The 13,456-nt window shown below is 37.8% G+C and overlaps 2 protein-coding genes across 8 annotated transcripts in view; one reads left to right on the forward strand and one right to left on the reverse strand.

Moving 5' to 3' along the window:
* The first annotated feature begins 571 nt into the window (after positions 1-571).
* Positions 572-8,094, forward strand: LOC113228017 (protein LSM14 homolog B-B-like). 7 transcript variants are annotated; one of them, XM_026461150.1, is made up of 9 exons: positions 578-826; positions 1,294-1,698; positions 2,448-2,554; positions 2,846-3,173; positions 3,503-3,696; positions 4,384-4,517; positions 4,860-5,018; positions 7,056-7,192; positions 8,011-8,094. In XM_026461150.1, the coding sequence occupies exons 1-9, from the start codon at positions 706-708 to the stop codon at positions 8,016-8,018; spliced, it is 1,593 nt and encodes a 530-aa protein (XP_026316935.1). In that variant the 5' UTR covers positions 578-705; the 3' UTR covers positions 8,019-8,094. The 7 variants fall into 7 exon arrangements, 6 of the variants coding, with proteins under 6 accessions (XP_026316935.1, XP_026316931.1, XP_026316933.1 ...); XM_026461146.1 differs by having other exon boundaries at positions 588-826; positions 7,038-7,192; XM_026461148.1 differs by having other exon boundaries at positions 588-826; positions 2,849-3,173; positions 7,038-7,192.
* Positions 8,095-10,159: 2,065 nt separating this feature from the next.
* The window catches only part of LOC113228080 (15-hydroxyprostaglandin dehydrogenase [NAD(+)]-like), a 10,260-nt gene continuing 6,963 nt past the window's right edge, over positions 10,160-13,456 (reverse strand). The window contains exons 4-5 of the mRNA XM_026461221.1: positions 12,035-12,189; positions 10,160-10,485 (exon numbers count right to left, since the gene is read on the reverse strand). Coding sequence (XP_026317006.1) covers positions 10,380-10,485; positions 12,035-12,189 — 261 coding nt within the window. The 3' untranslated portion in view covers positions 10,160-10,379. The remainder of the gene's footprint in view (positions 10,486-12,034; positions 12,190-13,456) is intronic.

Genomic DNA, 13,456 nt, shown 5'->3' on the forward strand with positions numbered 1-13,456 from the left:
ATTTCCTCCAGACCGCCACGCTAGCGCTGTATTCTTTGCCAATACTGGCATACTTGTGTGGTTGGCGCAAGTAACTATAACATTATAAAGAAGCTATTATTGAAGTGAATATAGGCGTGAACTTGAACTACTTCTACCACTTCTTGTTTATGATAAAATTGGATTGATAACACTATAGACCCATTGACTTACGTTAGACCCATAACTTGTAGCGCCAACTGTTGCTCTACTTATGTTACGATAAGAAATACATGAACAATGAAATTACAATATTGATAATAGTGAAAATGGCATAATTTTCATAGTCCGGTATAGTATTACAATATTTAATGCTTGTTTGTGCTAATATTATTACATTGTAATAGATACACGTATTTCAAATGAGCATTAGACTTCACACCTCTTTAGCTTGCCTTTTTAACAACGAAGATGCAACGAAGTAGTATTTGACAAAATATTTAGTCTGAAATTTCATTATCTTAATTTTAGTTGTGCGATGTTTCAATAGATGGCGCTTCGGGGTTAGGAAAACAGTAGTTGTCTATGGAGCTATTTCTCCTTGGCACAGCTGTTTGTAAACGCGCCGCTTGTGGCTAATTTCTGTACGAACTTTCCGTCAGTCATTTTGTTTGGTGGCTGAATTTTTGCGGTCGACAATATCGTTAAAAATCTTTGTCATCAGGAGTTAATTTTTAAAGTGACACTATGAGTTCTGGCATGCCTGAGTTGGGCTCCAAAATAAGCCTAATATCGAAAGCTGACATCCGTTATGAAGGCAGACTTTTCACCGTCGATCCTCAGGAATGTACCATCGCTTTGGCTAGCGGTAAGTTGACAAATGCATAAGTACTACTACTGTTATCATATTTTACGCCTCTGTCGAGCCCCTAATTAATCGCCCTATCCTTGTAGTTCTACCCTGTAACGGTAATTTCACAGAAACGCCGCCGACCTCTCTAGAAGGCTTTGGTCTTGTTTCCCTCTCATTTACAAACCGATCTTTGTTTATTGTTTGTGAAAGCGACCGTAATCTTTGCGTTACTGCGCATTTTCCCGGCAATTTGAGGCGAAGTGAACATCTTATTAGACGTGGCACATTGTTTTGTATCTACCCTCAATGTAAAGATGTTGGACGCGGTTAGGTGACCGCGGTCTCACTTTGATGACGTTGATAACGTTTATTCTCTCATAAATAAGTACAGCCCAACGCGTTTGGTTGTAAAATATACCTATCTTGTAGTAAAATGTAGCAGGAAATTATGTAAAGGTGTTAAATGTTATTTCGTTTTTCAGTGCGATCTTTCGGTACTGAGGATCGCGAAACACAGTATCCAGTAGCTCCGCAAACGCAGGTGTACGACTATATATTGTTTCGTGGGTCTGACATCAAGGACATTCGGGTATTGAACAATGTCCCGTCTCTGCCGAACGACCCCGCGATCATGCAGATGTCGGTGCCGCCGACGCTGGGTGGAGGCACAGCGCCGGCCCAGTTTGGAGGGCAGTACAACCACCCGGTGGTGGGCCAAACGCAATACCAACAATACCACCCGATGGCTGGCTTCCCAGGTGGCGTGCACCCAACACTCAATAAGACCAGTGAGTTGCAAATGGTGGAGCTGGCCCAACAGCCCCAGCCAGCAAATGCTCCTATCGGTTCAGGAGTGGTACACCATGTCAACCAAGTGAAAGACCAAGGTTTTTTCAATTAGTTTTTTTTGCTTAGCTTCTTACTTGCTTTGCGATTTTAAATGTTACAATTAGATATTGTTCTAAAAAGTCTAATTTTTACTTGATTCCGGTGATGGTATTCTGTATCTTCATTTAATAAGTGTCTGATTGTAATATTTTGCTTTATTTTATTTCATATATCCCCTTTGTATATTTATATATTTCTTTTCCACATAATACAGGAATTATAAATTTAAATGACTACTAACACTACAGGCTAATGATACATTTTATATGTTTTAAATATTCTTTACATAGTTGTATTTTAAATATTGTATTTATTTTTAAATATCTTCTGACTTAAGGATAATGTAAAACTACTTAACGTCAGTGAGTGAAGAATGGAGAATTGCACTAACACAACTATTAACAGAAAAAAGAAATCGCAATATGCTTAGTTATTTTTGAGTTCCTTGGTCTGTTGCTTGACGAGCAATATCTAAAATGACACACACATACACAGACATAACATAAACATTTTCACAGAACATAAATGTAAACAAATTTTTTGGGACTTTTATATGTGCTTGCTTTTTATGATTTTGTGTAGTTTCTTTTTATCATTTAGAAATCATACACCTTGGGGCTTAGCATTGTATTTCATTCATATTAAAGGAACATTAAAACAAAAATTATAATAAGCTTCTGAAGCGTAGTCAATTTCCACACAGAATTAAAAGAAAACAGTAATTTTCATGAATTATATTGTGTTGTAGGTTCAATGTTAGATCTTATTGGAGGTGGGTCGCAACAGAACGCGTCGAGATCGGGTACCCCGGCTGTCGGCCATAGGAAGAGCCCTACAGCGGACCAAGGCACCCAGGTGAATTGCATTTTTTGGTTGATGCTAATATCTGAAAATTTTTTTGTCACGTTGTGTGCGATATTTTAATATCCTCTTGATGATGTAATGTAAATGATCCTTTCCTCACCCTTTTTACATAACATTAATTGAAATATCTAACATGCATCCACATCTAATTATTGTGATAACTACACTGTATTGGAAGTGTGTGCAACAAACCACTTTGCAATGGATGCACAGTACCAACACTAGTTTTGTTAAGGACTGTGGCATGAGCAGTCCCATATTCTACATCGTGCGTGAATCAAGCAGGTGGGTTCGGTCGCGAGTGGGTCAGGGCAGCAACGCGACAGCCGGCGAGGCAGCGCGGGCGCAGGCGCGGCCGGCGCCGGCGGCAAGCCGCGCAACCGCACCAACTCGCGCAACCGCCAACGCTACCCCAGTGGCGGGCCGGCACAGGCGCCGCAGCACCCGCACCCTCAGCACCAACCGCAGCACCCGCATCAGCAACAGCACCCGCAGCAACAGCACCATCAGCAGCAGCACCATCAGCCGCAGCACCATCAGCAGCAGCACCATCAGCAACAGCACCATCAGCAGCAGCAGCAACATCACCAGCAGCAGCACCATCAACCTGGTAAGTGCTTTATTTTATGGATTAATATCTATTCTGCAGTACAACTATTACGTACTCAGACTTTATAGTAATACTTTTATATTATACAACTTTTTTATGTTGTCCATTCATGTATGAACTTCTCACAAACATCTAAATTATTGGAATATTTGAAAGGAACTGTACATAGTCTATTGTGCCATATTGACTGCATTCCAAGAACTGTTGTGATCTCCTTTGTAGTATTCTTTTTGTCTACCCTCACAGTCTGTCACGCAACGTAAGTTGCTGGCTACTGGTGCCCGTTGTGATTTGCAAGTAGTGTGAGCACGTCCGCACCTGACGCTTAGACTCGGCAGGGCAATTCGGGCGCGGTGGCTGGCGGGGCCGTGGACGCGGACGCGGACGCGGCTTCGTGCCTCGCGGAAGCAAGAACACGCTCAAGTTCGACAATGACTACGATTTCGAGCAAGCTAATACCGAATTCGAGGAGCTGCGTAGCCAACTTGCGAAGACCAAGATCTCTGATGGCGAGAAGGTTGAGGTAATTCATTATTTTTCTTTCTTTTTGCTTGTACCTGCTACTCCGTCCATATACCCTGTGAAAGAAAGAAAGAAACATTTATTTGGCTATAAATGTTTCTTTCTTTCTTTTCCTTTTTTTCTGTGTATAGTTGATTTCATTTTTTTAAAGTTAAATAATCCCTGACAAATTGTAACCTACAATGTCACAACATATCGTCGCTTCACAAACAACACGGCACAAACAATTTGAAGTCATTTTAAAGGAGAGTGACTGCACTAATATTATTGCATATAAGATTTTCTAATGTATTATTGGTAATAAGTGCTCTATTTATGAATGACATATAATTGTATATGAATTAGTTGCATTTTCGTTTTATTTGAACTTGAGTAACATTCAAAAGTTATATCGTCACTTTTCCACTTTGTCTGATAAGCGACGATATACAAATGCACTTGAAGGCGTGAAACTTCTGCTACCCTCTTTTTGCGTCAGGGTTTAATAATTATTTTCGGTCGCGCTGACCAAAGTTTTTATGCACGAAATTAAACTCAAACAAGAACTATTTCAACAATGTTGCTTCAAGCTATTCCTTCTAAATAACTTCACTGTTTTTTCGAATAAATAATTATACGATTGCGGGTGTGCAAAACCAAAAGAAAATAACTCCTATTGAGAATTTAAATTGTTAATTTATATGTGCAGGGCGAAGTAGACAAGAAAGACGACTCTGGCAATGAGACGGGTGCCGGAGAGGCGGAGCTCGAGGAGGACGGTTTCTCAGGGTATGACAAGAACAAGAGCTTCTTTGACAACATCTCGTGCGAGGCTGTTGAGAGGTAAGCTAATATACCATAGCAATGATTAGGGAAAGAATATATATTACAATAATAACCGTGCAAATAGTTGCAGGCAGATTTGATTGTCCAATTCTAAAGTACTGATTTGGGCAAATCAATTAACCTATTATAAGTGACAATGTTACTAACAATTTATATGAGTCTAAGCCTGAAATAAAGAATTCTATTCTAATACACAATAAAAAATTTTTTAGAGCATTACAAATAAAGTTATGTGTGGAAAATTCATAAATCATTGAGTACTCGTCCAGGCTCCATTGGAACAACTCGTTTGGTCCAGGAAGATGCAGGAAACCTTAAAAATCTCGTGGATTTCGCCAGGTCGAAAGGGCGGTCGCAGCGGACGGACTGGCGGACGGAGCGCAAGCTGAACTCGGAGACGTTCGGCGTGGCCATGGCACGGCGCGGTGCGTGGCGTGGACGCCCCAACTGGCGCCACAACCTCCACAACCCCCACAACCCCCACTCCCAACACCAGCCGTGAGTCTACCTCTTTTGCTGCTATGAAGAGAGGAACTGGTCTTTTCAAATCATTTAAATATGTTTCAAACAGGTTCGAATCTTTGTTCGTTTCGACTTTTTTTACTTATCATCGTTTCCATCCATTATACATCCCACTGAGGTGCACGGGCCTCCTGAGGTCAGGGTTTGTGCTGTAGTGCCCCTTCATGGCCCAATGATTTTCACGTTTTCCAAATGTTGTCAACCTTCTTCAATATGCAGGTTTAATCAGTAAAAATTCACAAATGTATGTAATTTAGAAGTTAAACTCATAGATCGTCGACCTTTCAATTCATGAGCAACCATTCTCCTACAGGGCTGCCACTGCTCTATTATAATAAATAAGATTGATTAATTTCTCGGAGATATGTTGGATGTTGTAACCGCAAATGTGGGTTCTTTAAACTTCGGAAATACTTAGACCTTGCCTTTTAAGTTTTCTTTTATAATATCAAGTGACGGGACGAACAAGTCGTACGCATAAGGCGACAAGCGACATGCCTGCCCATAACAGTTGCAATGCCACTCAAAGCTTTAAATCGCAAAGATCTGATGGTCACTGCCACCGCGCCAGTCACCCCGAGACACAAGCTGACAAGTCCCATGTGCCTATAATTTCACCAGCACCCTTAACTCTTCAGACCTGGAACTTGCATTACTGCTTGGCGGTAAAAATAGGTAAGAGGGCGTACCGCAACCTCTTAAAACAGTATTACTTGAACCTTACATTGACATTTCGTACCATGACGAGCGTAAAGTAAGCTTATTCTAATGTTAGAACTATGTTGTTTTATTGGCAGCTTTGTGGCTATTCATTCACTCAGGTCATACTATGACGTGACTTTAATAGTAAAATAATTGTTTTTCTTATGTCAAATTTAGCAATCTGAGGGTCGTATTCTAGAACTCTACTCAATGCTCAAGTCAGGACTTGAGCAGAGTTGAGTATGATTTCAAGCACTGGAAATACGACCATAATGGCAAGGACTTGAGTATGATTTTCAGTGCTCACTGCAATACTCTTGTTCTGACTTGAGTATTGAGTAGAGTTCTAGAATACAACACTTAGGGTCGTATTCTAGATATGTTCAAGTGAGGATTGCACTGGAAACAAGCACTGGAAATACGACCCTAATGGCAGGGACTTGAGTATGATTTCCAGTGCTTGAAATCATACTCAGATCCTGACTTGAGCATTGAGTAGAGTTCTGGAATACGACTCTTAAAATAGTTACACAGACATAATGGAAACAATATTATTTTCGAATTGATTGCCTAAAGGTTGATTTGTAATGTTTAAAAGTTAAGTTGAACTTATTTATTTACATATATCTCTTAAATATTTTGTTTATTTTCTTAAAAATACGCGATGTTTATTTCGTAAAATTATGACAGCGCCATCGATATGCGCCGGCGACACTAACAGTTGACACTAGACTATAATTCCGAATTCACAACGTGACAAGACCCAGCTTGTTTTATTTATATTTCATCATGAAAATGCGGAAAAGTAATTGAAAACAACGGAATTTTAATAGATTTCATTATTACATACTTTCGTTTTTATGGCAGTTAAATTCTCTGAATTTAAATCATATTAAGTACTTTAACATTATATGATAGGACGATTCGGAACATCAAACAAGGAAGAGACGGCATTACACAGTTTATATAGCGTTATTTCTTTCCTATTTTTAGTAAGGAATAGACAATATTGTTTATCATCATTCGTTCTTTCAGTCACTTTAGCAATAATACATTACTTGGTTGGTAGGTTCGTCATGGTACGAATATGAGTAATATTATAATAAGCTTACTATAAGCTTACATTGAAATAAGATTGTTTTTTGAAAGGTTATGGTAGGCCCCAACCCAAGGTGGCAGTACATCTCTGGACGAAATCTTTCACAAGGTGCTCTATTGCTACTTAAGTACAGGATTGACAGAATAGGCCAAATATTGTGTGTGTCCGAGTGCAGTGTTGGAACTGAAAGGCAGTATGAACTACTTCCCCAGCTGGCGAGGGATGCGCGGGGGAGGGCGCGGACGCGCGGGGCCGCAGCCGCTGCAGCAGCCTAGGCACTCGCAGCCGCGGGCGCAGCCGCAGCCCAACATGCCGCAGCACTCGCAGTCGCAGCCCGCCACTGCTACTGGTAACTACACGTCATAGTTTTCAGTCCTGTACCACCAGACGTGCCAATTACAAACCCTCTTCCGACCTTCAGGCCAGATACGTCTTGGTGTAAGCAAAGCAACATAAAGACACGCATCCAATAACCATACGTCACTGTTACACCAGTGACTTCGACTACTTTCATTTGCACCATGGTATTCTAGTGACTCAAAGGGACGCATTATAACTAATTTTAGATCCAACTGATTGAAACTAAAATAAGTTGCATATCGTCGGGGATAGTGCAAACGCTTAACTAGCATTGATTATGAGTTTCCATTTCGGTAATTTAGTGGCCAAATCAAATGCGCGCAAATGTCTCTTGACAACCAAATTAGCGTGATTTACGGGAATCTATTATGTCCGTAGTCCGTAGACAACATAATATAATGCTTGCTGTGCAAAAACGAAAGTCGTACCTATAAAAAGTAATAACGTTAAATCCTTCTGTGAAATTTGGATTAGTGCAGATATGCGCTTCTTACCAATACTACATACGCCGATTTGCGCTATTCCTGACGATATTAAAACTGAAACTCCCATTGCTAATTGAGACTGAAAATATTTTCGTTTGACTCTTATGAACTTAACTAAATGATTTGTATAATCATATTTTAGAACATGAAATTCTAAAGCAAACTGTGAAAGGTAACTTTTTCTGTCAGTTAAGTTACATTAGTTGCAAGTTTCATCCATTTATGTTAGAGGACGGTGTGACGAAACATGACCTAATGAACTTGAATAAATGTTCGTCCTATGCATATTGAAAGTCTAATTTAGCTATTTGTTTGATTGCAGCGAAGTAGGAGGAGCTGTAACACGGAGACCATGTTGAATCTTAACTTATTATCGCGAGGACTAATCACAAATGGAAAAGTAACGGAAAAGTGTTGGTGATTAAAGTGTTAAATGTAATCGTTTTTAAAGTAAAGTCTGCGGGAAGTATCATTGTGGCGAGTCGAAAAGTTGATGGACATAGTTTTGGTGTGATAGTGTTGTATCCAATATAATGGAAGGAGTAAGTTGGAAATTCCCGTAAGTACGCGACAGAACAAAATGTCTTCGTCCAGCCCTCACATTAGTGTAAAGTAAGTATAGTTAGTGAGCGGTGCAATCGCTAATTGGGCAGTGCATTGGCATCTAAATTGTACGTCACAAGTCGACCGAAATACGATATTAGGCTAAATTATGTGATTCCAGATGTCAATGCCACTATAAGGTGAGAACTAAATGCCTCCACTTGTAAATTATACTGAGGCTATGTAGTAAGATGTCCTGCATAGTATAATTGAGTCTTTATTTATGTCATGCCCAATGAATTATAATATATTTTCCTAAAGCTTCTCACCTGTACATGCAGTTTGTGCCTATTAAAGATGTAACGGAGGTTAGACTAATGCGAACATGTTATTTTGTCATTGCACTTCCATTTTTTTTATTAACACTGCAATGACAAGAAATAGTTTTATATCACAGCAGTCCTACTAGGTGTTAGTACATAACACAGAATTATATGCGGGCTTGTACACATTGTTCGAGTAAATGTTTAAGTAAAATCTGCTGGCCAGATAGTTATCGAATATTCTATGTAATCACTGGGTTAAAGAAATGTACTCGAAATTGTTGTGGCCCTAGATAAAAGTAATATTGAATGACTTGAGGTGTTTTATTGACTGTCGTTTTATTGTTAGAATAGTGCATAGTGAATATGAATGTGATAGTAGGACTGCTGGAGATCTTAAGGCAGTGCCACTGACTGCATTATGTAGATGATAACTGAAATTCGTATGTATTTTGAATAAATAAGCGTCAGTGGGCACCGTCATTTGATCTAGAGAACTTATCAAAAAAGTTCCAAGTGTTTTATCAATCGAAAAATTTTAGTATATTATTCTATGTTCTAGAAAAGGACTTCTTTAAGTTTCTCTTCTCAAATTGCAATCATATGTTGTGAAAATAAAAATAGTTTTTTAAAGCCCTTGAGTCCTTTCCATGAGAAAATTTTTGAAAAAATTGAACTTTTGACAAGACAATTATACCTATATTATTTGTAAAAATCTGTCACTCAAAAACTGTACCTGGTGATTGTATTAATATGGAAAAATATACATTTACTTACAAATCTTCCAAAGGTTAGTTTAATTTTATCATGTACTCCACTGTTCAAAAATTATAAACATTTCAATAATGAATACAAATAACCTTTTCATTATTATTTATTGCAAAGTAAACAGGCTTGTACATACTGTACTCAGCTATTAGCATTTAGAATTATATTACATAACAAATTCATACAAAAATTTATATAAAAAATACAAAACAAAGCATTAAAGATATCATTAATATAATTATAAATTCGTAGAGTACATAATCAAAACATAAAAATGTAATCATATGACATTACAAACAACAAAATGTTTGACATTTGTAACTTCATTTTTGAAAGCATTTCAATCCAAAGTGCTTATAAAATACGTAAGTAATTTGTATACACGGTATTATTAATTACGGGATTAAAAATACGTAGGTTCACAATACATAGCTTATGGATCTAGTGATTTATACATTTTTTTCTCATAAAATATTTCCTTATAAAATATAAATACGCTCCCTTATACGAGGTCTATTACTACGAAGAACAAAATATTTACACAACCACGTCATATTTTTGGGCATTACTTACCTATATAACCATTGGGGATAAATTCAAGCATAAATTTGTTAAATTATCTCCATAGTGTTGGATCTGAAGCCTTTCCACGATGTTGACATATCAACTGTAACTGGCAACCGGTACTATCTCAATGTTGACAACTTTACAGGTGAAGAAAAAAAGCATTTATATAGCATCTGGTTTAATAAATAAAAATAGGTAGTGTACATACATACATGTGTAATAAAAATATTTAAAAACTAAGTGTTTTTATTTAATAAACCAGATCCTATAGAAATGACGCAAACAATTTTTTTCTTCACCTGTAAAGTTGTCAAAATTGAGATAGTACCGATTGCCAGTTCACAATCGATATCACTTACAGTCTCTATACATGACGAAACTTCATGTTAGTAACTTGTACTTAAGTAGATACATAGGCATTATGAGTAGTATGTGTTGGTAACTCCGCGTTGTAGGTGAAGAGAAACCAGTTGCCAGGTCGATTTTGAAGTTAACCGCGCCACTCTCTTGGCGGCTGTCCGTTTTCCACGATCCAAACGGAGCCACTAGGACCTTTTGCGAGAATATCAATTAACGCTCGTCCGACGTGTTCGGCTCTGAAAATAAAGGGAAGCATTTGTAACGATTACGCGAAGCGTCAATTTAGCCTCGCTGCGCGAGAAGGCGCGCGGCTTGTTTTTTGCCTGGTATCTAGTTTGTACATTACACAATTAACATAATGTTCATTTTGCTATGTACAATTTCGTAACAAGAATTCGCTTCCATTCCATTCCGCCGCAATGTAAATTGAGCCTTAATGTCTACTGTTAGATGGTACAAGTCTTTGCAAAAAAGGACAACTTGCCACAATTGCTACAGCAGAAAGCGCGTTGTCAGTTGCAAGTTTTATTAGCTAAGGCGCTACTATTGATCTCATAGTCATGACTACGGAGGAATCTTTAAATTTGGTTGAGTATTACTTATTTGACAATAATTGTTTCGGATTGATGTCGGACGGTATGGTGAGACCATAGACAGACGAGAACAGGAGTAGATTCCCTTAGACGAAATTTCTAAGTACGTCCCTGTCACATCCTAAATAGTGACATCTAGCGTGGGATTGTTAAACTACGAAGTAATAACGTTATTAACCAGTAGTTTTTGCTATTTACCAATACGTACGTGGAAAATATAGGAGCGGACGGGACCTAACATCCCCTTACCCTGTGTAGTGTCACGCATTGTTTCATAGGAAAATCTCATTACAACTCCTCTCTGAATTTGCTCTGTGGTTACGACATACACATTTTAGGGTAGTAATAAAAGCTCCGAAAAGAAAATTAAAAATGAGCTTATTCAAAATATGAATATTACTGCGTTATTTACTAAGCTACCGAGAACGGAATTATTGAGCGACAAGAATCAAATTAATCGTAACCAATAATTATACCTGTATAATAGCTGTACACTGGAAAAGGTGTGCACGAATGGACCCTCCCCGAACGACGTACCTTTCCTGTACGTCTGTAGGGCGCACCCTGGGCTACAATCATCGGCAATTATATTGCGCAAATTGGCAAATTCTTGTATGTACCACGATAGCTAGCATTAGAATATATGCCTAATGTATGCCATCGATACGATTAAGAAGATTGAAAAGCATTTTTATAGATGAATACCTATGTTCTTTCGGTAACTTAATATTTCTTTCGGAAGTTTAGTATATTGTCCGAAAATACAGTTTTTTTTTCGTAGAATCGTAATTTCGACAAGTCCTTGATGGCTTGCAAAATGTTGTGGGTATAATTTGTGTTTAATTTTCAGTAACTCATTTTAACGTAGCTTAGTATTACAGTTAGCCACATATGGCTGCATTTTCATTTGTTTTTCGGAACCTTTATGATTTCTCCCAAATTTTGTCTGTGCCTTTAAAAGATCGGTTCATGACCTAGATCGGATGTTCTTTGTATTCTGAATGGCACAATCCTATTCCGGTTTTATTGTGTTTTCAACAAGGACAACTCCCACACTCAGTAATAAAATTACGTAATTCGAAAAATAACCAAATTTCTTTTGTCAGCTCGTCAAAAGTTACTTTTTGAATTACCACAGTTTATTATTAAGAGTGTGAAATGCCACAAAAAGAAAAGAATTTTCCGTTCTCACGTCTGCATTTTGCTGTTAGCATTATCCCTCTGCCAAGCCGCCTCGTACTCCGACGACATGAGCTGTTTACGGATCTCCTTGACTAGGCCGGTGTCGGTCAGTCCCGGGCACAGCACCATACTCCGTACACCAGTAAGGTTGACGTGGTACTGATCCTGTTAAAATGTGTTTTGTTTAGGTTATGGGCCCATCGCGTTGTAGCGCATTTTTGTTGTAGAAAATTTAAAAGTATAATATGTTATAGATGAAATAAATTATTCAAAACAGAAGAAATAATCAAAACGTTCAAACGCAAAAACGTACATAAATAAATAATTACAAAACAAAAACACGAACAGAACAAAAAGTGTAAAAAAATAATAAAATTAAAACAAACTATTCACATAAACAAGGACACTAACTAAAAAAAGACAGACGCCGCAGTAACAAAATGGTCACAAATTCAGTATTTGCTGAAAAACGTAATGCGTTCCCAGCATTGATTTTCAGTTATTATTTAGAAAAAAATATGACATTCAAATTCAACATTATCTTTGTTTCACAGGTAAACAAACAAACTACACTTGAAATCGTCAAATTAGTTAAACACAAGGATCTTTTTTTAAGTAATAAGATCATTGGTACTTATTTGTAGTGCAGAGTTATCTGAGAAGAGTAAGTAACTCTAGGGATTGCTCGTTTTAAATATATGTTTCGACTCATGCGCAGAACAAAGGTGTACTTGTTCTCAGGACATAGTATATTTCGTTCGTTCTTCTTCGCTGTGGACGTCAGATCGACCTTTGTTCGATTTTATATTTCCGAAACGAAATAAGATATATAAATTCTCAAAACACCTTTACATAGGCCTTAGTTTGAATAACGAAAATATTCTCGTAATGTACTTATTCTCTTTTCGCTATATAATCACATCGGACAATGTTCTTCGGATGAGTCGATTTGTTCACATTTGTCATTTACAGTATTTATTTTAAAATTGGTTTTGCTAGAAGCAACCCTGACAATTTTTAAACTATAGATAAAGGGATAACTCTTGTGGATCTTTTTCATCTAAGTGCGCAGAAGCCGCGTATCTCGTTCGGTGCGAATCGTAAATGGCAAATTATGAATGTTACAGCAATCTTATTAAAATGCAAACGACTATAAGGAATAGCCAATTCATTTTTTCATGGTACAAATTTATTATGTAACGAGATTTATACGACGCCAGTGTAAGAATGTTAATTTTTTTAATTTGATTTTTATCATACGGAGTGATAGGACAGATAGCAAATAATAGAGAGTAGCAAAGATTTGAGGGGCACTTCCACTGCGCCCATCACCTTGAGACATAAGTTGAAAAGCCAAATGTGCCTGTAATTTCACCAGCACCCTTACCCTTCGAAACTGCAACACAGTAAAATGCTCACATCACCGCTTGGC

The sequence above is a fragment of the Hyposmocoma kahamanoa genome, unplaced genomic scaffold (genome assembly GCF_003589595.1).
Source record: "Hyposmocoma kahamanoa isolate Upper Pololo Valley unplaced genomic scaffold, ASM358959v1 220, whole genome shotgun sequence".
NCBI lineage: Eukaryota > Metazoa > Arthropoda > Insecta > Lepidoptera > Cosmopterigidae > Hyposmocoma > Hyposmocoma kahamanoa.